The sequence below is a fragment of the Stegodyphus dumicola genome, chromosome X2, assembly GCF_044657685.1.
Source record: "Stegodyphus dumicola isolate Sdum_Otavi_A_Nest chromosome X2, ASM4465768v1".
NCBI classification, from domain to species: Eukaryota; Metazoa; Arthropoda; class Arachnida; order Araneae; family Eresidae; genus Stegodyphus; species Stegodyphus dumicola.
The window spans coordinates 113,960,197-113,987,191 of NC_140781.1; the positions used below are offsets into that span (position 1 = coordinate 113,960,197).

The following is a 26,995-nucleotide window of genomic DNA, read 5'->3' on the forward strand; positions in this document are numbered from 1 at the left end:
ATATTGAAGGACACGATATTTAAAATATATTATTTATTTATTAGTGTTATTTAATATATTCATCATAACATGTTTAACATTCTATTCAGACAAAGAAAACAAAAGAAAAATATTCAATTTTGGAATAATAGCTGAGTATTTGCTATTGAATAATTGAATATTTCCTGTGTCCCAATACTATTCTGAGTCAGTGTTGCAATAAAAGTTTATCATTGATAAGTGTAATAGATTAAGCATTACAGTGTGTCATTGTATTTGGGGCTGTGCTTAGATATATTTTAGGATCTCCTAACAATGAAATGCATCTCAGATTCTAAAGGGTAGAATTAAACTAATACTACCACTTTTGTCACAATGACCTTTATCAAAATAAACACAGATGAGTATATAAAACTTGAACCTTTAAACTTAATTTTTGAATTGTAGCAAATAAATTGTTTTTAATGCAAAATTTGAAGATTATCAGAAATATGCTCATATAACTTAATGGAAACTGTTGCAAAAAATGTAATTTATATATTGCATATAACTGGCAATTGTCATTCAGAAGTTGTCGTCAAAATTTCCAAAGGAAATTTAAAGAATGTTACAGCTTTAATCTTTTTTTCTTTGTTATTTAATCATTTGTAACTGCATTCAGAACTAAGTTTATTTATATGGGAAAAGCTGTTCTCCTCCTTACCCAAAAGGACTCATTTTATACTGCTTCCTCTTTGCTTTGCCTGCACTCACATGTGACTACCAGTTTGTATAATAGAAAAGGCTTCAAAGTCACATTGTTTGTTTCTAGACTATAGTTAAAAAACTTGTTGTGAATGGCATATCCTGTGTGCCGCTTGGCTCTTTTTGAGGTTAATTATAGGTAGTGGATTTCAGTCAAATACTGTTAGTAACTGAAATTCTTAGATGGAATTGCTTAACAAGACAGCATCCTTTTAAAACTGAAATCTGTTGTCTAATTTTTTATTATTATTATTATTGTGAACGATAGAATTTCACAATAAAAATTGTAGGGTATATTCTTGCACATGAATACTATGATGTTTTTTGTATGGATTTGATAGTCCCTTGTGCAAATGCGTAGATATAAAGGGCTTTAAAATGTATGCCACATATATAACAATAAAACATGCATGTGTATGTGTGTGCGATGCAAACGAAAGCCATTGTTGGTTGCATGTCATTTGCAAATAAGATACTGCTCTTCCAATTTCCACTCACTTCATTTCTTTCTTACTATGTTAAGAATATACAAAAAACTAGAGCCTCTTATAGAATTTTTGATTTTTTTCCCAAGAAGTAATAAATATAATAGGAGCTTGAGTTTTGAAGCCATCAAAATATTTTCTTCATTGTTTTAAAAGCATAAATAATATAAAAAGTTTCATCAGTTCTGAGAACAATAAACTGCTATTTTGCTGCTGCTGTTGTCATCTGGCTAATAGATATGAAATCTGGTAACAAAAATTACTCCCAGGCTTAAGGATACATTTATTATATTGGAGGATAATTGTTTCTTGAGTGAAGACAAAAATGTGTCAAAGGAGCCCTGATTTACCGATTTATTTGTTTTATTTCCTGATTCACTGGGAAACAAGAAGGATAAATAGAAATTATATGTGTAGTCCATAATTCATTACATGACTTTTAGCCAAAAACACTGGTGTCTGTGATATATAAGATCTATTGTTTAACACTTTCACGACCAATCCGCCTCACACGGGCTTCATTGAGATAACCGAAAAGTCCGACTTTGCAATCTTGTTTTCTTCCCTCCCCTTAAGGTATGCCGTAGCAGCTGCAGTTTCCCAAAATGCATTGTATCAGTTTACTGCAAACTTCTTGTCCTAAGAGGTTTCTTACCTTTTGGTTGCTTGTGGCAGTTCGTTTTTGATTCTTTTTTGGTACAGTGTGCTTTTAAGCTTTAACAGCAATAAAAGTGCAGTTTAAAAATTTAAGGATTATATTTATTTTTAATCAATTTATTCCTTCGTATAAAAATAACGGAAGTAAACAAAATCTCAGTCGTGATCATAACAAAGCCATAAAGGCTAATGGAAACTTTGCTAGAAAGGCTTGTTGGTCTGACCTTCAGAATGGGTTTATAAAGAACGGGGTTAAAGACTAATGGAAACTTTGCTAGAAAATACAAAGGATGTCATTTGAAATCTTCACACCTATTTTCTGTGTTAATGGACGGGGAGGGAAGGGAATTGCTGTGAAACTGGAAAAGTATTTCGGGCGGTTCGGGGTTTTGAGGATACAGGTTAGTGAAGGGTCTGGATTTCAAAGAGTTAAAACTGTTCTGTTAACTTTTTATATTTATACCCTGACTACCTGTTGAATTTACTTCATTAAATGAGGTAAAGTAACTAAATTCTTGGTAATTTCCTGTGGTACTGCAATCTCTGTCAAATTTGATCATGAAGTCAATAAAGGAGTATTTCATCTGTTTTATGAAAAAGGTAGGTCTTCCAACCTCGAAGTCTCAATTTTTCTTTAAAAAATTTTAAGAATGTACTTATCTAGAAATATATAATTATAAAAAAAAGCTGCTGATATTATACAGATAATAAAAAACTGTTAAATATAGAGTTTTTGATCACCAGTGATGAACTTTCTGAACATTTTCGCAAAAGTTTAGGATTTCATAAAGTCTCCTCAGTAGCTACAGTACCACTAAATAAATTTAAATTTGTAAATTTTTAATTTCTTATTTACTTCAGTTCAGGAGTTTATTATTTTAACAGTCTATTCTTCTAGATGAGCAAACGAAGTTTCAATTTTCAATATATTACCAATAATTCCAATATTTTACAAAAAAAAAAAAAAAAAAATCATAAGTTTTCAGCAAAATTGCCCTCTGCACTTATTTGAAAATTAAATAGTTTGAGGAGGGGGGAAAATGCAGTAAATTCTCTTCACTCAAAAAAAGTAGGCCCTTACTGATGCAGTAATTCTTCCAGATAAAATAATAAAATGAAATAAATAAATATGGATTTTACCTACAAAATTTCAACTTTCTGTCAGGGTATGCTGCACATAAAGAATTCTCTTCTTTCAGTAGCCCAAAATCTAAAAAATATTTATGTGAGTTTCTTGCTGCAAAACATTGTAGTCTGTCCTTTGAAGTTAATTATAATCAGATTCTCTACACTTTAAATTACCTGATTTGGAATTAATAGACTTTATGCAAAAGGCTATTAAATTAAAAATTTTGATTTCTGAGATTGTAGAAGAATATGAAAAATCTAGACAGCATTATAGTTGGCGAAGAAGTAGAAATATCTGCTTCGTAAACTGAAGAAACTGGTTCAAAAAATGAATCAGTTACCACATCTGAATGTAAAACATGTTTCACCAAATAATGATACACAGGTTAAGAATTTGGGGATTATTAAAAAAGGAAAAGAACTTTTTTGAGAAAAATGTCTCATTTACATTTCCCATGAGGGAAAAAACTCGTTCTACCGTGTTGTTGGAATTTGAACCCCTATGGCATTATTTGCATTCAACAGTTTTACCACTCTGCAGATGCTTGGCTTGTATTGTAAACAAATTACATCTTTGATATTTTTTACAGCTTTATTTGTTCTATACGTTCAATCTAGAGCCAGTACATTTATCTTCACATAAAAGTCTACTACTCAGTACTTCTCTGAAATGACTACAATATGAGGTAGCGTTTTATAGTAAGATACATTATTTCCAAAATTCTTTTATTCTGCCTTAGTTTTTTTAAAAGTTAAATTTCATTACTTTTTTCAACCTTTCATTTTAAGTTGTTGTGTATTGATAGCAAAAATATCTTTTGCTTTTGATCTTTTCATTTATCATTTTATATTTTCGTAGCATGAACTGATCATCTTGACAATTTTCCGAATTTTTTGAAAATTTGCAAAACTGCCACAAGTACTATATCGCTAAATCTTTCTGTCTCAAAATCCCCATTTTTAACTGCCTATTGATAGAATATTAGCGGCTAAATGTTTCACAGTGATGTATTTTAAAATGAGTGGATTCACACACACACGCACGCACACACACACACACACACACATATATATATGAAATGAGAGTAAGATTTGAAGACCTTACTTGTAAATTGGCCCTAATTAGCGAGGTAAGAAGAGATATTTAAAATGAATTATTATTTCATGCCCTAAATATATACAAAAAATTTTGAAATAGCCATTTTTTCCAAGGGAGAAATCTGTATCATTTCCCGAATTAATTGTCATGGAGTATCATCGTTATGTTACTCGTGCATACAATACTCATTCAGATGCAGCATATTGACTGAATATGAGCCTCTAATATCTGATTTTGTTGATGGATTGGGGAAATGGTGTCTAAGCATATATTGCACATTCAATGAAGGAGGCTTAGAGCTAAGACTTCGGTACAAGAAATCAATACATGTGATTAACTTCTAAACAGACTAGAGTGTAAAGGGACTTTACTACAGTCCATTCTAATAGAAATTGGAAGTATTTTATGAGCTTTTACTAGCTGTAGCAAATTCATGCCAAAGCTTTGTGCATTTTTCAATGATGAGTGTGCATATTCGCAGTAAAATATTACTGGACGGGCAGAAATCTCTCATTTAACACAGTTAGTTGATCTGTGTGGAATGCTCTCTAAAATAAATTTGCATTGTTTAAGTATGCAAATGTATAAAATACTATACTTTATCTCACTATTTCTCTCATCTTACATATATATGCGTATTTTCTGTTTAACTGTTTATATAAAATTAAAAGAAGTAATATGTAAAATTTCATATATGTATATATATATATGTATGTGTGTACATATTGACAAAAAATCTAAATTAGTTTGAACCCTTTTGTTTTCTTTTTTCTTTATACTTTTCATTATTGCTACTCAGTGTATTGTCAATCATGTGGTAAATTTGAATACGTCTTTTCAGATTTGGTTTCAAGTCTGTAATTTGTCTTTTGAATTCTTCAGTTGTATAAAATATTTTCTACAACCAACTTCTTTCACCTCTGGTTATAATTTTCTTTCATCGGGTGGCATTAGCAAAGTCATATGCTCACTGTTGATTGGTATCAGTGAGATTCCTATTGCCCAACTTTTCTTGATGTGAATTCATCAGTTCATGCACATTTGCCAAATCTACTTCAATGAGACCTAATTCATGGTGAGGAGCCAAAATTTCATTACCATGTGTGACCATTTATTGACTACATACAACAAAATTAGTTATGCAATAAAGCAGAATTTTCTTCCATACTGCTTTTATTTTCACTGATGTTACTCGCTTCCACGAGACTGAAATCTTTTCAGTTGCATTTTTCATGCTTATATAATCAAGTCTATGTTTATTTTGCTTATTTTTATGTGGTTTTAAAGTTACATGATATGATACATATTCCAGTCCCCTGGTGTTGTAGTCATTTAACATGTATGCTGCCAAAGCTGATTTGCTGCATCTATTTACAAGCACCAGGATACTATCTACATGTTTATGCTTTTAAATTATTTTATGCTGTTTTATATTTAAATATCAGTATAACATATTACTTTTAGTACTAAATAAATTCACACAGGTGTACTTGTCGTTGGCATTTGAAATAGTGCTTTTGCTGTGTCAACTATGAGAAAACCTGGAACTAAATAAGCAATATTCACCCATTTGCATATCCACACAAAACTCCTGCATGTGCAATAGGTTATTTTCCATTAGTCTTACACAAGTCAGTAAACAAGAAATTTGAGCAGGCAGTTTATAATATTTCCCAAGTGAATAAAAGAAAGAAAAAAATAGGATTTTGTTTTCCAAACGTTTAGTTATTATATCTACATTTTAAAAAATAAATTATAAATTTCAGTACACCAGGTGCACTTTTAGTCCCTTTCTGTACTTCAAACACCTAAACATTGCATGCACTTTTTAAAGCAGCACTCATACTCGGTGATTTAGATAAGGCAATTAATAACACATTATCTCTTAGTTGGCAAGTAAGCTCAGTTTGCCAACTGCAAGTATTCTCATAGATGGCAGCGAATGTGTTTTAGAAGAATGCATCAGCGCAGTTTTATTTGAAGACTGGTTCACCAACTGTTTTAGCCTTACAATAGACTTTTATTGCAAATAAAATGGATATTTTAAGAATTTTCTTGGTTTTAGATAATCCCTCTGGTAATTCACTTGGTGTGTGTGAGTTGAATGAAAATGTACAGATAACATTTCTTTCATCATATATGACTTTATGGTTAACCCAAGGGATTAAAATGTCATCACATGATTTAAGGCCTATATTTGCACTGACGTTTTCCCAAGCTATAACAGGAGAAAATGTGCCTGCTTTAACAGAATTTTGGAAGTATTACAATATTGAAAATGTTACTTAAAATAGATGAAGCATGGCATGAGTAAATGGTAAGCCTTTTGATGGCCGTATAGAAACATATGGCTCCACATCGTACATAAGATTTCATTTGTTTTGGAGCTAATTTTGCTGATGTCATTAATAGTACAACGGAAATTGGACAGTAACTTTGTTTCAGTACATTACATTTCATCAATGTTATAGAGTGCATTAAATCAAACTCCAGTTCACTAGCTAATGCCACACTTATTAATGTAGTTGAATAATGGACTTAACGAAGAATGGGAAAACAACTCGGATAATAATGACTGAATTGAGGTGCCAACATGAGAATTAACAGCTGAATAATTAGCCAAAATTAATGAAATGGTTAGAATCTTGACAGAGCATATTGTGGAAGTTAATCCTAATATTAAATGTAACCTTACAATTTGATAAACAATAAATAATGCAATTTGTTGTTATAAGAAATACATGATAAGAAAAGGCCAAAGAAGAAAAATGTGCAGACATCAATCAATATTGCAATTTTTACAGAATAAATAATCAATTATGAAAAACATGCATTTTTAAAAATTATTTTAAATAAAGACATTTGAATTTATTAGTGATGTTTGGTATACTGAAAAACTGGGAGAGAAAATTTTTTTAAAACCAGTTACCATTCTTTTTGAACATATTTAGTTCCTCAATTAGTCCTGTTTGAAGCACTCTGAAATATTGGAGAATCGAGTACCTGAACTACCTAAAGTATTGCTAAAGTCTGCTCAATTAGTCCTGTTTGAAGCACTCTGAAATATTGGAGAATCGAGTACCTGAACTATCTAAAGTATTGCTATACATGTACTATGCTATTGTCTCATGAAAAGTTGCAAATCTGTGTAATCAGTGCCATTCTCACTGTAAAGAAAGGAATCGATGACAACACATTTTATTAAGCATTTGTGTGTTTGTGAAGATAGAATGAAGTCATTACAACATTGATTTGAAAGCTGTAGCTGTGCTTCAAATTGTTAATAGTGACATTGAAAAGCTTCACGTAACTGCATCCTGTTGCCTACTTTTGATTTGCAATAGCTTGAAATAATTTATTTTACAATGTCTGTTTTATTTTGTGATCATCCGAAGTACAATAATGTTTCATACCGTTTGCCAAATCTGAAATACTTTATTTATTATCATTTCTAGCTATCCTCCCCTTGTCCATCAATGATGACTCACTCTGAAAAAAAGACTGAATAGTTTACTCCACTAATTGCTTCCAAGAAAGTGAGGTTCTAGTCCCATTTCCATACAAGTACTTTTGGCTGTCTGTGCTTTTCTTTTGTTGTGTGTGATCTTTTCTTATGAAGGTGTACAAGCAGATCCTTGAGGTCAAGCATATTAGAGTTAAAATATATGTATTCATTTGTAATTATTACTGGAACAAATGGTCAGAAGTGTCGAGTACTCTGTGGTCAGAAGTGTAGAGTATGTCCTGGATCTTTATTGGTATCTCTGCACAGACCTGGAAAGATGTTTCACCTAGACAGAAATCAATTAGTGAAACAACAGTGTAAAAGGGGACCATTGTGTGCATTTATTTGATCAATTTAATTTCTGAACATAAAGTCTGATTGTTCATATGTAAGACATTGCAGAAGAACGTGTTACTGTTCTTCAGCTGCCAGTCAGTCACACTGAAAAACTCTTACCCTTTAATGAAGTCTTTGTCAGTAACTTGTGCTGAATTGAATGGCATCTTCAAAATACAGAACATTATTGTAAAAGGTAATCACACTCCCTATTCAGATACTGAATAGGGATTATTGCATTTTCGTACCTTATTTTTGGAGAAGCTTTTAAGCTAATTTTTTGATGAAAAATATTCTTCTATTAAATATTTTTTCTTAGGGGAGTATCATTTTATAATTGATAATGTAATTTATATTTTCTTCAAATTCCATCAAAGTTAATCTTGTAGTTTTTTTTCCACTTCCTTTCAGTTTTTTTAACTGTTCCATAATTAATGGCAACTTGGATAAATGATTGATAAGTTACAACAGCAGCAATACTTAAGAGCCTCTTAAGGTTAATTTTTTACCTTTACAGTGTGAAAAATAATTTGATTATTATTGTTCAACAGTCTTGTTTTGAAAACTTTTATGCTAATTACGATTTCATTTTATTATCATGGCCTTTTTGGGGGGAAGTTGCTTGTTTTCTTAAAAATTTATCGATTTTTAATATTTTCATTTTTGCTCTAAAAATTTTTGAATTCTGATTTCTGAATTGAAATTTTGGAAAAGAAACTGATGCAAATTAGCATGTTGATTAGATTAACTGTTCAAAGTTTTTAGCCCCACCAAGCGTTTAAGGCCACTGAATGCTGGGAGTTTGATCTCCCAGCATTTGATTTGCTGGGAGCAAACGGGCTGGTTTTCATAATTTTACCCATCTGCAAAGTGAATATGATAGAGTTTCCTTTGAAAAATCATCCACAAAGGCATCCCTTCTGCTAGGCAAATATCACTCATGCTCTTTCCCATATTGTACTAACCTAACATGTTCAAAATTTTATGCCTATTTTCAGTTGTTATTTGTTTTGTAAAACAGTTTCATTTACTTATAGCAGCACAGTAAAATGCAGATAGTATGCTTGGCTTTAAAATGTTCTTTATTTTATTAGAGTATTTTTTGCCATGGCATTCAGTGCTGTCTCTGCAGGACAGTGGACATCATATCTTCCTGATTACACCAAAGCAAAACTGTCAGCTGGACTTGTTTTTCATCTTATTGGAATTGTTCCAAAAATTGACATTACTAGCAAAGGAGGCTTCAAACCAGTAAGTGTTTTTCATAATTTACTGTATTTTGCAGTAACATTTTGCATAATATATCTGAATTTAGTTTTTCTCATTGGCACATACTAAAAGATGCAAATGTTAAACCTGCTTGCTATAGCAGCCGAGCATTTGCTGTGCACTGGCAGTTAAACTAGGGTTCAAATCCTGGCATGGGCGTTTTCACGGTTTTCACCATGTTCAACGTGGATATGAGCCATTTTCCCCTAGAAGGACCTCCATGAAGGCATTCACCCCTTTGCATAATGTTTAGTTTGCTTTGCCATAGTGTAAGTGAACAACAACAGACCAAGCAAATGCTAAACCAAATCCATTCTTTTCTATTCATCTGTAATATTAATCTCTTTTATATTTATTTTGAAGCATCTGTGACGTGATCAGGAAATATATGTCACTGCCAAGATCATTTTTTTACTTAATGCTAGAATTATTGTCAAGTATACATATTATATCAACTTATAATTTTTAGGACATTAATTTCTTTTTTAATTATCAAGCTATTTTAGTTTCTGTATATATGCTTGATACAGAAAGTAACTTCTAACTTTATAACAAATATGAGATGCAGATAGAGAATAGGAACAAGGTATTATAAATTTACCACGAAACAAATGGTGCATGCTACTAGTTAGTGAGTATTGTGAAAATTAGTTGCCATCTGCTGTCAAAATTAAGTGTGCTGAGTATCAAGCATGGCACGTCAAACTGAATTTTGTATCAAAAGTGAATTGTATTCTAATTCTGGCCATAGAAAACTTAAACCATTGAGATTCATCAATGGATATTCGTCCTATTCAAAAATGTCCACTTCTGACAAAACTATGCTAAGTCTTATACAGCAGATAGCATTATCAGAATATTGCAGAACATCAAGATTGCTATGAATATAAGTTTCTGCTGCTCTCTTATTCCTTACTATCGATGTTGTTGTAATTTTCATGTTTTGGTGGCAACAAAAGAATCTGCTGAGCTATAAATTATATTAGCGGGACCGGAAAGTAATGTCGCTTTCTTACATTAAATTCAAACAAATAAATCTGTAACAAGTTTTTATTTTTAATCGATAGTATAATCAACCTTGTTATCAGCAACCTTTTGCCGTCTAGTCTGCCGATTTCAATCCCAGACCGATAAAAATCAATTGGCTTTTGAGTAAAATATCTCAAGATGGCATTTTGGTCATCATCCAAATTTTCAAATTTTTTGTCACTAAGAAAATTTTGTAGGGATCGGAATAAATGGAAATCCGAGAGTGCGATATCGGGCAAATATGGCGTGTGAGGCAGAACCTCCCATCCCAATTCATTATATTTTTCCAGTGTTCGTCTTGCATAGTGCGGTCTTGTATTGTCGTGTTCCAGAATGATGCCTTTTCCGTTGACAATCGCCAGATATTTTTCGATTAAAGATTGGTTCACTAGATCCAATTGTTCACAATAAAGATCTACATTAACAATTTTTCCAGGTTTCAGCAATTCAAAATGAACAATTCCGCGAATACTCCATCAAACACCCAGAAGCGCCTTTTCGGGATGTAAACCCTATGTAACCCCTATTAAAACTGCCTTTTGAGTTTTCGATTATCATATAGGACTTACTTTTTGGCTCCACTAATCAAACGATCAAAAAACGGTTCTGTATAGTGCGTTGAAGCAATACGTGGCATGTGATGGATAGGTTGGCTTTGTTCTTTTCGAACAGATTATGGGGGGCTCAAACACCTGCTTTGCTAATTTTTCCATTATACTTTAAATGTTCTTGGATGGTCGACAAAGGTTGGTTAAGAGTGTTTGACATGGATTTGCTTTCACTTGTAGAGTTGCGCGCCTCCAACTTGCACGCAACCAAGAGGTGACTGTTGAAACTGGATAAATGACAGAGTCTTGCTAAGGGTTTAAGTCCCTTTTTATTCAACGTAATAAATTACAAGTGCGTGCTCTTGACGCTCACAAACTACGCCAACTCGGCGGTAAAATAAAAATAAGAACCTGAAAAGAAACTAATAACAAGACTCTAACTACGAGGCTTTCTAAAAGTAACTAACCTCACCGCGTTTTACAATACCGCTGCTAATTCAGCTAACTTTGAATATCCCTATGAATGATTAACAATTCTCCAAGGCAAGCACACAGGCCGAAACGCGGGGTTCTTCAATTTCTGGCTAACTACCTCCGCGCTCGTGAAGTACGAACAGCACACCTTGAACTCGTTTCCTTTCTATTTAACTCAGAATACTTCCGCTGATAATTTGAATCCTTGCGCGTTCTACTAAAATTTACATACTCTGGCATTGGCAGTTCCAGGCGAAAGTAAGGCTTGACAGGAAAGATAGTTTAAACTTAAAATAAATGTTAGTTAAAATAAATATAAACCCTACATTTGCCGCTGCCAGAATTTGGAAAACTTGGAAGCAGGTCCTACAAACGACCTGTTGAAAGTTTCTATAATTCTGAACTAACTCCCGAGAGCCTCGTTCACACAAAAAAAATCTTATGTAACAACTTGTATACTAAATTTCTGTTGATACTTATAAATCTCTCTTCTTACAGCAACGTTTCCTGGACTTCATCAATCAATCTTGTTCTTTTCCTTCCAGCATCTGGAAGGAATAAGTATCAGTATCTTTCTAAATACATTATAAATTACACTTTCTTGACACTAAATAAATTTTTGTTTTTAAACGATTCGTTTTCCTTAGTTATTGCTTAATTCACATTCATTCAATTTTTCAAGCATTAATTTAACTTTACCCTGGCTCTTCACCATGTGTGGTGTCAAACGGGAATATTCGTGTTTTAGTCTTACAACACTTCCCCTAACCACCATGATTTGTTAGAATTCAACGACCAAATAGACACACCTTACTCCACATTCTACAACTCGATGAGCTACTTTAACATTCTTAGAAATTCAAGTGTAGGTGGAGAACCCTACAAAACACATTCATTCTAACTTCCCCCTCATTCATCTTTAAACATGCAGGCTTTCGCTCTAAAGCATGACTTTATCTACAGTTTAATACTTAAATTTTGAATTCATTGCTTTTGAGCATTTTACTTTTAGCATCTAAAATTTTATGCTTCTAGACTAAATTCTGCTTTTACATAACATTCAAGTATTTACGTACATTTACAAAATTTTAATACATATGATTTTTACAATTTACCATAAAATGAATAAGAGAAAATAAATTTTTACTTTACTCATTCTTCGCCAAGCTGGCGGCACTGAAACTAAAATTCTTATTAATACAAGAATACGAAGTTATTTTTATCTTCGGCCAAATTTTGGCTTTAACATAACAGAATTAGTCTTTTGACCAACAGAAAATGCTTGTTCTTAGCTTTTATACTTAAAGAAAATAATACTTTTGCCTTAGCTAAAATAAAGTAAAACAAAACTAAGTCTCAACCGAGACATATTGACTTTCGTCAAAACATAGAACTTCGTACTTATGCATAACATTTCGGAACAAAAGAAAAAAAAATTTATAGAGATTTTAACTTATCTTTGAGTTTTCGAAGATTGAAACTCCGTCATTCTTTTCTGGCAATATTGTTCCCAAGTTATAGGTTTCATGGACGTCAATCTTCTCCTTACTGACCTCCGAGTGTCGTCCACATTAGTTTTTCTTTTGCGTCCTCTGCATGCTGGCCTCTTGGCGGAGTAATCGTCGGGTTGTTGTCGTTTCCGTTTTTCCATTGGACGGCTGGTCTTGACGTCCTCCGGTCTGGAGTACTTCTTGAATTTCTTCTGTTGTTCCCGGTATTTTCGTTCCTCCTGTTGCCGTTTCAGTTTCCGGAACGGCGACCTTGCTGGCACCTGACTCTCTGGCCCTGGGAGCGTTCTCCTTGATGTATAATTTCTCCTGCGATACGTTTTAGGTGGTGTTTTCCTCTTTACCACGGTTTCTTTACGCGGTGCATCTGCACTCTTGTTTTTCTTAAATGCTGGAGTTTGAAAGTTTTTATTTTTTCTTTTTGGTACCGTCGTCCGGGTTGTAGAAGGGCTCCGTTTCTTGGGTTGTGGAATAGTTGTTGCAGTCTCTGGACCTTCTACTTCGTTTAGACTTGAGTCCTGCAAGAAACTTTTAAGGATTTCAAAATCATTTGGATTATAGTATTTTTTCACCTGGTCGGGACTTGCTTTACAGATCTCCCCTCTCTCGTTCTTAAGGTATAATACGACTCCTTTGATTTCCTGAATTACATAGGGGCCTTCAAATTTTGGAGCTAGCTTTGCCGTAAAATTGTCTGGGGCACTTGATAAAGAAAATTTCCGCTTCAATACTTTATCCCCAACTTTAAAATCTGCTTCACGGCGTTTTCTATCATAATACGCTTTTTGCTTATTTCTTGCTCTGCTTTCTTTTAAGCGCCTGATCAATAAGTTTTTGCACATCTTTCTGTTTAAACTATTGCTCTCTTTGTTGCACAAAGAATAATTTATCTAAAGGCGTAATTAACTTTCGGCCTAAAAATAATTCTGCTGGGGTTTTTCCCGTAGTATCGTGATTTGCCGTTCTTAAAGCATAAGCTAATTCATTTATGTAGCCATCCCAGCGCTTGTGATGTGTGCTCACGTAACTGCGAATTATTTTTACTATGTTTTTATTCACTCTTTCTGCTATGTTTGCCTGTGGTCTATACGGAACCATTTTGATATGGCGTATGCCAAGTCCATTGCATATGCTTTCAAATATTTGACTAATGAATTGTTTTCCGTTATCGCTAATGACTTTTATCGGTGCACCGTATTTTAAAATGTATCTGTGTAAGAATGCATCTGCGACTGTTTTTTCTGACGCGCGTTTAAGTGGAACAATTTCTGTCCATTTTGAAAAATGATCTACTATTACTAAAAGAAAACGATTTTTATTTAACTCGCTCTGGGGGAAGGGACTAAGAAGATCTATGCCTAAAATTTCATTCGCAAATGTAGCGCGAATGCTATTTAAGTACCCGGCCGGGCTGTAATTAATATCATTTATTAACTGACATTGATTGCAGGACCTGACATACGCCGTTACTATTTTGTATAATTGCGGGAAATATACCGCCTCGCGTACCCTTTTTAAAGTCTTTCTGACCCCTAAATGACCCGCTGTTTTCGCGTCGTGTAATTCCTTCAAAATGCTTAATCGAAGCGAGGCTGGGATGACTGGTTTGTACTCGAGATTTTCGTTTGTTGTTTTCGTATAAAATAATAAATTATCTATTATTTCATAGTTTTCTGCTCTATTTCTTATCGCATCGATATCTGTGTGCTCAAAGCTTTCGGGGTCTTTCAAATATGCATAGATATTTCCAAATTCAGGATCAGCTTTCAGTTCAGTGATAATCGTATCTCTAGAATCTAAAATTTTTGAAGTCAACACAGCGCATTTGAGTTCATTTCCTTCATCGTCCAGTTTTATACGAGAAAGTGCGTCAGCTACATTGTTTTCCTTACCCGGTTTATATTTTATTCTGAGATTATATTCTTGGAGTTTTAAAGCCCATCTTATTAACCTGGGCGATAGGTTTTTCCCCGAGTAAAGTCTACCAACAGCCGCATGATTCGAAAAGACTGTTACTGGCGCTTTGCCGAAATAAACTCGAAATTTGTGTACGGCCATTAATATGGCTAATGTTTCTCTCTCTGTAGCTGTATAATTCCTTTGTGTCTGATTCAACGTTTTACTAAAAAATGCCAGAGGATGGCTATTTTGCATAAGAACCGCACCCACCGCATAGTCTGACGCATCTGCTGCAATTTCCAGGTTTTCGTCCCCCTCCGGGAATTTTAAAACAGGGGCACTGATGAGCGCTTCTTTTAATCTTTCAAATGCTGTGTTTGCTTCTGCTGTCCACGTAAATTTACCTCTCTTTCTTTTGATTACTAAGAGTGGTTCAACAATATCAGCGAAATCTTTTATGAAAGACCGATAGTAAGAACATAACCCAAGGAAAGAAGAAAGTTTCTTGGCGGTGTTGGGCGGTGGGAAATTCTTGATGGCTTTTATTTTTGAATCTTGCGTTTCTATACCCTTTTGCGAAATTTTATAACCGAGATATTTAAGTTCTTTAGTTGCGAACTTGCATTTTGAGGCGTTAATTGTAAGACCGGCCTCTTTTAATAATTTAAAAACTTCTTCTAAATCATTAATGTGTTGTTCCAACGTACTACTCGTTATAATTATATCATCTAGATAAATTAAAGTTGATTTTCATAGGACAGGCTTTAGAACAATGTCCATAGCTCTCTGGAATGTTGATGGGGCCCCACACAACCCAAAGGGTATGCGTAAAAATGCATAAGTGCCCGATTTTGTTATAAACGCGGTTTTATGTATGTCTTCGGGTCTCATAGCTTTCTGATAGTAGCCAGATGTTAAGTCCAAAGTAGACATGTATCTTGTCGATTTGATCTGTCTAATAATTTCCTCTATAACCGGCAAAGGGTAAACTTGGAATTTAGTAATACTATTTAGTTTTCTGTAATCGATAGCAAACCTCCAAGCCCTTTTATCCGAAGGACGAAACTCGTTCTCTTTCCTACATAGTACGACTGGACTCGCGTACTCACTATTTATGGGCGTTATTATTTTATTCTTTAACATCTCCTGAATATGTTCTTCGATGATTACGTCTTTTTGTTTGTCGTAATGATAAGGTTTAGTCCTACAAGGTTTTTCGGCAGTTAATTGTATCTTATGCGTAACTATTTGACAACTACCCGGCTTTTCTGAAAACAAGTTAGAAAAATTACTTACCACTTGCTGGATGGCTTGCCTTTCATGGTCATTCAGATGGCTAAGGTCCACTTGCGGTTTCTCCACAGGTTCCACCACCCTCTGGTCCATCTCCAGCACCACGGAACTGTCTTGAAAATTCAGGTTGGCCCTTGCGGCCCTTAAAAAGTCCATACCTAAAATAAGAGGATTTTGCAGATTCTTCACTACAAAAATTAATACTTTGATGCTTTCCTCTTTTACCTGTATGTTTAATGATAATTTCCCGATGCAGTGACATGTTTTTCCTTGCGCCGCTATAATTTCCGTATTTTTGGTTTTAAATAATCGTACCCTATAAAAATTCTTTTTGAAGAAATTTTCGCTCATAAAATTTCCTTCTGCTCCTGTATCGATGAGGGCTTCTACTGGTACATCGCCAACCAGGACTTGTATAATTGGTAGATGTGAGTTTTTTACGATGACCCTATTTAAATGTCTTTCTGAGGGTTTTTTTTTAAACTTCCGGGGTCTGGACCCTCCCTTTCACAGGCCCCTCTACTCATTTAAAGCTTTCCTTTCAATCTGTGCCTTCTGGGTACGCGGATGTTTATTATCAAATTTTTTTTTTTTGGGCCTTGACCTTCGAGTTTCGATGAGTTAGTTTGATAGCTCTTTCCCCCATAAGAGCGATTTGCATTTCTGGTTTCCTCATTTGAAGATTTCCTTCGGGTACTTTGAGAATACGTTGCCCCTCTAGCTTTTTCCGCTATTCTGCGATTTTGAAACTTCACCGCCAATTCGAAGAGCTCCTGCAATGTGCTTGGGTTTCTAATTTCGAAGTAGTCTTGAACAGCGGGTAACAATCTTGGTAAGATTATTTCAATAATCTCCGCATCGGGTTTCTTCCCATTCAGCATATCCTTCAGCTTAATTTTTCGTAGAATAAAGTCCGTCAACTCTTCTATATCCCGTTGATAGAAACTATATAGTTCGGCTTCCAGCCTTGCTCGATCTTTCACTATGGGGAAGGCCTTTATTAACGATTTTTTGAAATTTTCAAATGTATATGTCTGGCTTCCAAATTCCCCTAATAAAAATTTGCCTATATTCTTCCACCATAGCGCGGCCTGTCCTCTTAGTGCGGATGTGGCGATGGCAACTTTTTGTCTTTCAGGCACAGGGTAGAGCTGAAAGTGATTTTCTAGGCCTTCTAGAAATATCGCCACCGAATTTTTTCCGTCGAAATTGACGTTTGGCTTGATTGACGCTCTCAAAGTCTGGACCAGGTATCCAAATCCTTCCAATTGGCTTGCCATTTGTTGGTGTTGTCCAGCGGCTTCCATCCGATTTTCGGCCATTTCAGTTCAATAAGTGCTCGGGCGCCAATGTAGAGTTGCGCGCCTCCAACTTGCACGCAACCAAGAGGTGACTGTTGAAAGTGGATAAATGACAGAGTCTTGCTAAGGGTTTGAGTCCCTTTTTATTCAACGTAATAAATTACAAGTGTGTGCTCTTGACGCTCACAAACTACGCCAACTCGGCGGTAAAATAAAAATAAGAACCTGAAAAGAAACTAATAACAAGACTCTAACTACGAGGCTCTCTAAAAGTAACTAACCTCACCGCGTTTTACAATACCGCTGCTAATTCAGCTAACTTTGAATATCCCTATGAACGATTAACAATTCTCCAAGGCAAGCACACAGGCCGAAACGCGGGGTTCTTCAATTTCTGGCTAACTACCTCCGCGCTCGTGAAGTACGAACAGCACACCTCGAACTCGTTTCCTTTCTATTTAACTCAAAATACTTCCCCTGATAATTTGAATCCTTGCGCGTTCTACTAAAATTTACATACTCTGGCATTGGCAGTTCCATTGGAAAGTAAGGCTTGACAGGAAAGATAGTTTAAACTTAAAATAAATGTTAGTTAAAATAAATATAAACCCTACACACTTCTGCCTTTAGCATTTTGTTGCGACATGCGCAGAAACGACATTACTTTCTGGTCCCCCTATTATCTTATGATAATGTTGATGTTCAGTCTATGATACATGAGTGGTTCAGAGCTGTCTAAATGAATTGTTTTGCTATCCATCTTCTGTTTTCCCTTTGGCACAAATTCACTGAATTACAGGGAAAAATTATGTTGAATTTTAGTTATGTCCTTTTTTTTAGCAAACTGCAATACAGTAATTTTTCCAGTTTTCTGACTGTGCATTGTAAATTTATACAAATTTTTGTGTCAATATTAACATTAATAAAATACTATGATAATTAATTTGAGCTGTAAATTTTGTTTCGTTATAAAACATTTTATAAATAATGTCTCTATTTCTGTCCCAGTTTATGAAAATCATTCCATCTTTCAATAGTTTTTTTTATAAAATCATATGCATGAGAAATCCAAATTTGTGTAACCTTTGCTGATAGCTATTTTTCAGTTTGTATTAGAGTTAGCACTGCTTAACAGGACTGCAGTTAATGTTATCTCGATATTATTATCATATTGCTGAAATCCCACCCATATATATGAAAACATGGGAATATATTGCTCATTGTGATCAAGTCAGCTAATACATGGTTAATACACTCAAAATACTATAGAATGAGCTTTACAAAGGGAAGTAAATTGTCCAAAAAAGGTCAAAATAGGGTATAGAAATTCTCAAGTGTCAAAGCAGAGTTGCCAAGCAAGGGTTGAATTGCTAAAAGCTTTGTTTTTGATTAAAGTACATTATGTACAATGACACTCGTTTTTCAATTTTTACAACAGTCTGCTGGACTAACTAGTTTAACAAAGCTGGAATTCTAGATAACCTTGCTTTTACATGCCGAAAACGTTCGGCAACGTTCGTTCTTGTGTTTTCAGCTTTACATTTTTATGCATCAGGAATCAACCCCCCCTTTTTTTTATCTTGCTCAGCCACTTTTATCATTTGTAATCACTTTTACTCTTATCTGAACATTTTATAATTATGGGGACTAGTAAGAGGCATAATGATTTAAGGGATAAAATGGATTTATTAAATCACTATAACCAGCAGTAAAAATGTTCAAAGGAAGGCTGCTGTTCAGTTTAATTATTCTCATCCCTTCTTTTGCGAGATCTCATAGAATCGTAAAGATGTTATTTGGAAACCAAAGCAAAATCAAAATGAAAACATTAAGATAGATTACAATGAAGATAGATTACATGTAGCAAGATGCATTACAATGTTGGGAAATCATGTAAAGTCTCATTTACAAGTATTTTAAAATAATGTGGCATTCATTGGTCCATTAATATGGCAGAAAGCTGAAGAATTAACCGCAAAATAGCAAAAGATGTTTTTGTACCCACAAATGGCTGGTTTAGCTGATGGAAGAAAAGGAAAAAAACTGTGAGTCCAGTAATTGAAAATAAGATGCTAATGTCCCTGCTGCAGAAATGTTGTTGTCAGATGAATGGCCTATTGTCTGCAAAGTACTGCTCTGAAAACATTTATAATTCAGATGAATCAGTCCTGCACTTCATGAAACATGTCATATATATTTATTTAAAACATTGAAAGATCATGTAACTGCTGTATCAGTGTATGTATGGAGGGGGGAGAAAAAGTAAGAAAACTTTCAAACTTTTAGTAACTGGAGTGGAAAAAAAATCTTTAATGCTTTTAAGAAATAAAGAAATGATTAACAGAAATATAGGGTATAATTCAGAGAAGTGGATTATGTCAATAATTTTTAATTAATTTAATTAAGGCATGCTGAAGAACAAAATACTTCTTACTGGCAATTGCACAGTACGTAGTTTAAATGTCTCTGTCAAGAATATTGGAATTGTACTGTTACCAGCAAGTACCACAATCATTAACCATGTGATTAGTGGATTATTAGAGCGATAAAGAATATCACCATGTCAGACACCTTTATAACATGATAATACTTGTATGGACATAACGGCAAGTGAATTAGCAAGCAAAACTACCCTTGATGTGCTACATTTGCTGAACATGTCATTCCAATGATATTTTGAAGGCCATTTTTTCTGACCATTTAATTTTATCAAAACAACCATGTATATACAAGATCACATTAAGGAGTGTATACTGCATTTGTAACTCATTAACCCTTTCATGACGCCATGTTGTTGAAATGAAAACCCTCTGCAGATGGGTGTGTCATACATGCATCAGTCCCAAATGTCAATATCAGCCTGGTAACGCACTGGTCATCATTGCTTGCATTGATCTTCCAGGCAGGTGTGTCATATATGCACTTTCAAACATACATGTTTTTTGGAATTTTTTAAAATCGCTAGATGGCACTCTGTGTCCACTACAGCTAGCTTACTTGAACATATGGCATTGTTGACCTTGTGTCCATCAAGTACTTTCTTATTCTGATGATTCGTTTAGATCAGGATTTCTTAAACTTTTTGGTGTGGCGACTTCATAATATTTATGAAACTTTTGTGGGATCCTCATAAGCGTTGCATAAATCCAACACACGCTTGAGTGAATCAGTCAGTTTCTTCACTTGTACTGTAATATACTATTGCAGTTTTAGGCCATTACTTTTAATTTTTAAAGCAAAATGAATGTTTCTATTATGAAAAAAATATGCGTTGGAACTTTTTTTTTTTAATTTGTCTGTGTTGTCTTATCTTTATCTATTTTCAGATACATTATGTAAAAGTATTTGGTAGCTGCAAAATTATTATACAGTAGAAGTCCAGAAATCCGCAAAGCCTGGGACCAGAGGTTGTGCGGATTTTAGGATTTTGCGGATTTCAGGACAGAAAAGATATATCATAATATTCAAACTAAAAGTGCAAAATAAATAAGGCGTATTAGATACATTTAATTAAATTATTATATACATTATTGCAATAACTTATTATATGCATTAAATTATTATTACATATATAAATTGACTATATTATTCATTGTATTATATGTACACAGCATCGAGGTTTGCCTATTTCGCCTTGTGCACCTTGATTCCTTGTTTCGGATTCCGATGTTAGAATCACTGTTGCTGTAAAATTTCAACAGCTTTTCTTTATTTTTCTGTGCATCATACACAATCGTGTCGCAATTCCGTACGATTCTGCTATAAACCGAGGAGTAGCAACTGCCTCCATCTTTTGCAGAATTTGCACTTTTTGCATTACCGTCAATGCAACGTGTTTACGTTTTTCAACGTTACATGTAGCAAAATCATGAGTGCGTTTCTTATCTGTAATTGTATTAAAAAGTCCTGAAATTAAAAATATTCTTAATTTATCCACAAAATATCCAGATTAAAAAAATGGCTGCACTAAATAATCTCGTGAAATAACAAAGTTCAGAAAATACAACAATCGTGAACTTGAAGGAAGAGTTGGGTCAATCGTCTGCTTTTTTACCTCGATGCAGATTAGAAAGGAAAAAACTTTTATCTTGATGTCAATAATTTGTATTTCCGTTATGGCTTATTATTATTCGGTAATTATGACATAATTATTCGCTAAGTATTCTTTCTTCTATATTTCGTACTCAATGTTGCGGTTTCCGGAACCTATAAACTGAATGTTTATATTTTGAGAGGCAACGTGGATTTCAAGAGTTGGCGAATTTCAGGTCGGCGGATTTTCAGTATTTGACTGTAATAAGTTAAGGAAATATCAAAATTGCTAAAATTTTTGGCGACTCCAAGCGGGGTCATGACCCACAGTTTAAGAAACTCTGGTTTAGATGTGAGAGCAGATGATATAAAGTAAACAAAACCTAGCTAATGCACAGTTGAGGCTTCGCATGACATAAACATTCAACAGTTTTTCTGATGCACCAATTTTTTTTAAATCCTTCCGAGAAGATTCAGAGTGAAGCCATGGTTTTAGGAACTCAGGTTTACACCGAAGGGCCATTACATTGTGATCACTCTGTTAATAACATGTAGGTCCACCTTTAGCCCTCAAAACTGCCAGCACTGAGCCTATCATTGACTCCACAAGGTGTTGATATGTATTCTGAGGTATCTGGTACACCATGCGCTCACCAGTTGGTCCTGCAGTTCCTGCACATTGCTAGGGAGTAGCGTAGCAGCACGAATTTGTTTTTCCGGCTGGGACCACAGATGCTGTATTAGATTAATGTCAAGTGAATTTGGAGGCCAAGACATGACTTGAATGTCACAGGAATATTCCTTGAACCACTCCCTGATGATTCGACCCTTATGTCATAGTGCATTATCTTGTTTCCAAACACCATTCTCCACTGGAAATACTGTTGTCATGAATGGGTGAACCTGATCTGTAACGATGTTCACATAGTGCACAGATGTCAGAGATCATTTTGGGGGGATTATCGGTTCTAATGTGCTCCATAAAAACATTGTCCACACCATAATACCCCCGTCACTGGCTTGTCTCCATCCACCTGTGCATCTGGGACCCATGGTTTCGTTTAGAAATCAGCGTTTTAGCACGCGTCCGTCGATGTCATGGACCAGAAAACATGATTCGTTGGACCATAAAACTTTCTTTCATTCTTCTAGTGTCCGATTCTGATGTTTCTTGGCTCATTGCAGATGCAGCTGGGGATGACGTGCTGTCAGTGCAGGGACATGTTTTGACTTCTGGCTGCATAGGCTCATACGCAGCAATGTACGCTACACAATGTGTTGAGAAACACTGTCTGGATTGCCACTGTTGTAGCTGATGATGATTTCGGCTGTTGTAGCTCTTCGGTCACGGTGAACAACCTCGATGCAGATTAGAAGCGATTTCTGCGCTTCTCTGGAATCAGTGTGCCGTCAATGACACACTGCTGACTAGCGACTTGTCATTACGCTATCCATACACCACTTTCGATATGTGCTCACAACAACTAAATAGCCCACTAAACATGCCATTTCTGATGTTAATGTTTCCAGTCGCTGAGCCATACCAGTTTGATCTTTATTTGAAGTCTAATAAATCAGCTGCTTTTCCAATTATGTTGCTAATTGCACTATATTTGGAAAGAAAATGCATAGCTGCTTTATATACACCAACATCAGCCATGCACGCATAGTGTTTTTCTTCCTGGGCGAGCCCATAGTTATTGATGGAAGGTAGTCATAACGTAATGGCTCTTCGGTGTAGATTCAGTTTGCATCTTCTTTAGACAGCAGACATAAGTGTGATGTCTAAGAGAAAGATGTTTTTAGCGGAAGAAGAGTATATTCAAATTGCAAAGCCCATGAGTGACTGTTTTGTTAGACTCTAGATTTCAGTTAGAATAGCAGTTTTTATACCAAAATTTTGCCATATACTGAACTGAAAGTTTGTTTTGTTTTCACCTCACAATCCAGGTGGCTACTACTTTATTATGAACTCCATCTGTTAAGTAATTGAAGCCTTATGAATTTACGGGAATTCCAGAAGTAAACTTAACACAAAGTTATGTGAATGGAACTGATTTTTTCACCATTTCACCATTTTCTTTTCGATAATCTAATGAACATAACAGTTGAAGGAACTAATAGTTTCTATGAACAAAAGATGAGTGAAAATCTAACGTCATCCAAAATCAACATACTCCCGTAGATGTGCCAAAAATGAGGGAATGCCTAAGATTAATTATTCTGCTGGGAATAATTAAAAAGTTCGACTTGAAAAAATATTTCATAACTAATGAAATGATCGCGACTAGATTATCACACTCTGTCTCCTTTCTGAGTCATTTATGCTATAATTATTTAATCATATATTTTATTATTTTTACATATGTTTAGGTATATATTTAAGTAAGGGTTTTTTTGTTTCCAACATTTCATCAATATGAGTCAAATATTTTATTTTGCATTTAGATTTTAATTAAATTTTTTTCAGAATCTCTTGATATTCTGCATTTATGATTATATTACTGTTATCTACCATTACAGAAAAAATCAAAACAATTAATAAAAATAGTTTTAATGAATTTTTTTGAAGCTATGCAAAATACTTCCGAGATCGTACTACTGCAACAACACGCTGTCTCCAAGGCGAGTTGCGCTAAGCGGCGTGCCATCACGTATGAGCATTAAGTACCGATGCATATATGATACACCCGTCGTGAAGGGGTTAATATGGATAAGTATTGCTACTTTATGAGTGAAAGCTTCATACCTAAATCCTCATTCCAAATTCTTTTCTTATGGTAAACTTCATTTCTGTGTTATTTTTGTTTTCTGTCTTAGGTAACATCTGTAGAATTAATGTGGCATGTACAAAAAAACTTACTCTTAGATTATCAGATCATATGACCCTTAATAATTATGCTATTATTAAAAGGGTGGAAGTCATAACAGTTTATACCAACCATGATAATCGCAAACCAAAATTTAAACCACAAATTTTGCACAGCTAGTTTTTATCTAATTTCTTTGATACACTTAGTGCATCAGTTTTCTTAATACGTTTTAAAGTTTTAAAATAGATTTGAATTTTTGCCAGCATTTTTTTAATGTTAAACCATAATTTTGAGAAAATGTTCTCATTTCCTAGCTATTATTCTGAATGTGGAAAATATATTGTTTATTGAGACAAGTGTTTTGCATGATTGGATTTTTCAAATTTGTCATATTTAAATGTTTTAATATTTTTTGCATGTATTACTTTAATTTAAAAAATAAAAGTTCATCCACCTATTTTTTTTATTCATTATTCACAGGAAATTAAAGGAAGTATAAACTTTTCTGATGTTCAATTCCGTTACCCAAATCGCAAAAATGTGCTTGTTCTGCAAGGAATTGACCTTGCCATTGAATCTGGCCAAACTCTTGCGCTAGTTGGACCTAGTGGCTGTGGTAAAAGTACATTGCTTTCTCTTATTCAGAGATTTTATGATCCAGACTTGGGACAAGTGGTAAGTTAGTATTATAGTTAAGGGGGCATTTATAACTTATCACATAATCATATCCTGAGTTAATTTTCTTTTTGAATTTTATGTTTATATTTTCTATAAAAGTATTTTGATTTGCAACGTTTTCTCCTCTAACATGTTTTTGGCATACTAAATACTCTTTCATAAATGTCTGCATGGTGAGGGCGGAGAGGTTTTTGATTACCCACACAAACATTAAGAAGGTTTAGAAAATTTTAAAATTTTCTTGGTCTCTTGATGTTTTTTTTTTTTTTTTTTTGACCGTCTGTATTTCATTGCATTTCAAAATGCTTCCAGTTTAAAAAATGTTCCCTTATCTTACATTAACAGTGTACTCATTCTTTGGATGGAAAAAGATTCCAGAATACTATACTTTCTTTACTGGAAAAGAAAAAGAAAAGAATTTTCAGCCAGTTACTAGTATTAAAGACTTATTTGATTAATTATTAAAATGCTACAAATGTATATAAAAATTATGAACTGAATGTATGATAATTGAAATATATATTATGGATAATTCAAAAAATAAAGTTGCAGACTCATCATGTGTCACTGCTGGAAATTCACTAGTTCTCCTAAGAACTGATTTCAAATGTTTGAAAATATCTCCTTGTGCTGTGATAACATTTATAGCTCATGTAGATGATGACTGGCTTAGTAGCTAAATGCAGTAGTCGCCAAATTTGAAAAGTCTCTAAGAACATCAGAATCGACTCAGCATAGCAAAGAATTAGGTGATATCATGCTGTTTCTGACTGGAATCTTGTGTGTAGTAAAAGAATGCAACACATTCATAAAATTCATAAAATCCTAATGTGATGTGCTTTAAAACATTGTAGAAGGTCACCTACTTAAAACGCTTTTAAAGGTTTTCTTTCAAAAAATAAGCAAAGGTTGTTTTTATAATCTGCAATAATTCCCAAGATTTTAGGGGTGCAATAGATTCTGCCCTAAATAAATTACATTAGGGATTCCAAATATATATCATTTGGAAGGTAATCTGCCAAACTATCCACTGCAAGATTAAATTCTGCTATGATTAAACAAAGTTATGTGTGAAAAATCCTAGGGCAAGAGAAACAAAAGGAGAATTTTAAAAAGTTATTCTAATTTTTAGAAAATTGCATTGAGGTTTGCTTGAAATTACTCCCCTTCTTTTCAAATAATCTATGACCCATATTCACCATGGCCTTTCTGTTTCTGCAGTATGCAGCACACACGCTGCTTAAATCTTTCTTTCCTTTTTATATCAATAAAGAAAATTGTTTTATGTATTCAGCCCTGGATTAAAGTGCAGTTAAATTTTGAGCTTAATATACATCTTGTCCACAGAAGCCCTTACTTAGCTTTTAATTCTGCAACCATTCATCATAGACGTATACTTGCAGCTACTAAAATGTTTTAAATAATGCGAATACTCGTGTTTTGGCATTTTTAAGTTTTAAAATATCAGTTTTATAAAATTTATGAAATCTAATTTTTTATGTTTGCTTGGACTCTACACTTATATTTAAAAAATATTTGTACTCATAAAAATAAAGAACAAGAGAGTTTGACTCTCCTACAAGAAAAGTGACATAAATTTTTAGCTTAAAAATTTTGGATGTTTAATATCGTTTTCAACCTACTTTATTCTGTCAGTTAATAAATAAATTAGAAGGATTAAAGGCTCATCTTTTCCCCTTATGTGACATTCAATGAAAATCTTTTGCGGTTTACTAGTATATAACATTCTTGAATTTATTTGATTACCATTGGTATGCCAAAAGTATTTTAACACTAAGAATTTGAGTTTCCAAATGCATTATTTAATATTTCCACGAAGTTTCTTACAGTAGAAACACTATCTAATGGTCATACAAAAAATTTGTTAAACTTGAAACATTTTTTATTTTTGTGAAATGTTAAAAGTTGGCTCTATGCCAGTACTGAAGCCTGCCATTGTTTTCCTGAAAGAAAATTCTGTTACGATTCTGTGAATAAATTATCCTTTTTGAAACAAATTATATCGATCAATAATTTTCATCACAATCTACGTAGAAATGCATGTAACTTAATTAGCATCAGAAACTTTTTTTAAACAGGTATTTTATTTTTAGTTGTGCATAAATGTTGTGCACTTTGCTGTTCAGTTGGTGTACGGCACCTGAATCTGACTTCAAAATAAAATAGTTTTGTTAAATAATGGGTATAAAACTTTCCT

At 33.9% G+C, this 26,995-nt stretch overlaps 1 protein-coding gene across 3 annotated transcripts in view; it reads left to right on the forward strand.

The window, feature by feature from the left end:
- LOC118193907 (ATP-dependent translocase ABCB1-like) overlaps positions 1 to 26,995 on the forward strand; it is a 379,421-nt gene that overhangs the window by 332,577 nt on the left and 19,849 nt on the right. For 2 of the 3 annotated variants that reach the window (XR_015039173.1, XM_085809733.1), the window contains exons 23-24: positions 9,028 to 9,184; positions 24,580 to 24,774. Coding sequence is in view for 2 of the 3 variants with exons in the window: in XM_085809733.1 (XP_085665859.1) it covers positions 9,028 to 9,184; positions 24,580 to 24,774 (352 nt within the window). In the remaining variant the exon portion in view is untranslated. Of the gene's footprint in view, positions 1 to 9,027; positions 9,185 to 24,579; positions 24,775 to 26,995 lie in introns of those variants that run through there. The other variant, XM_085809734.1, reaches the window with a different exon arrangement.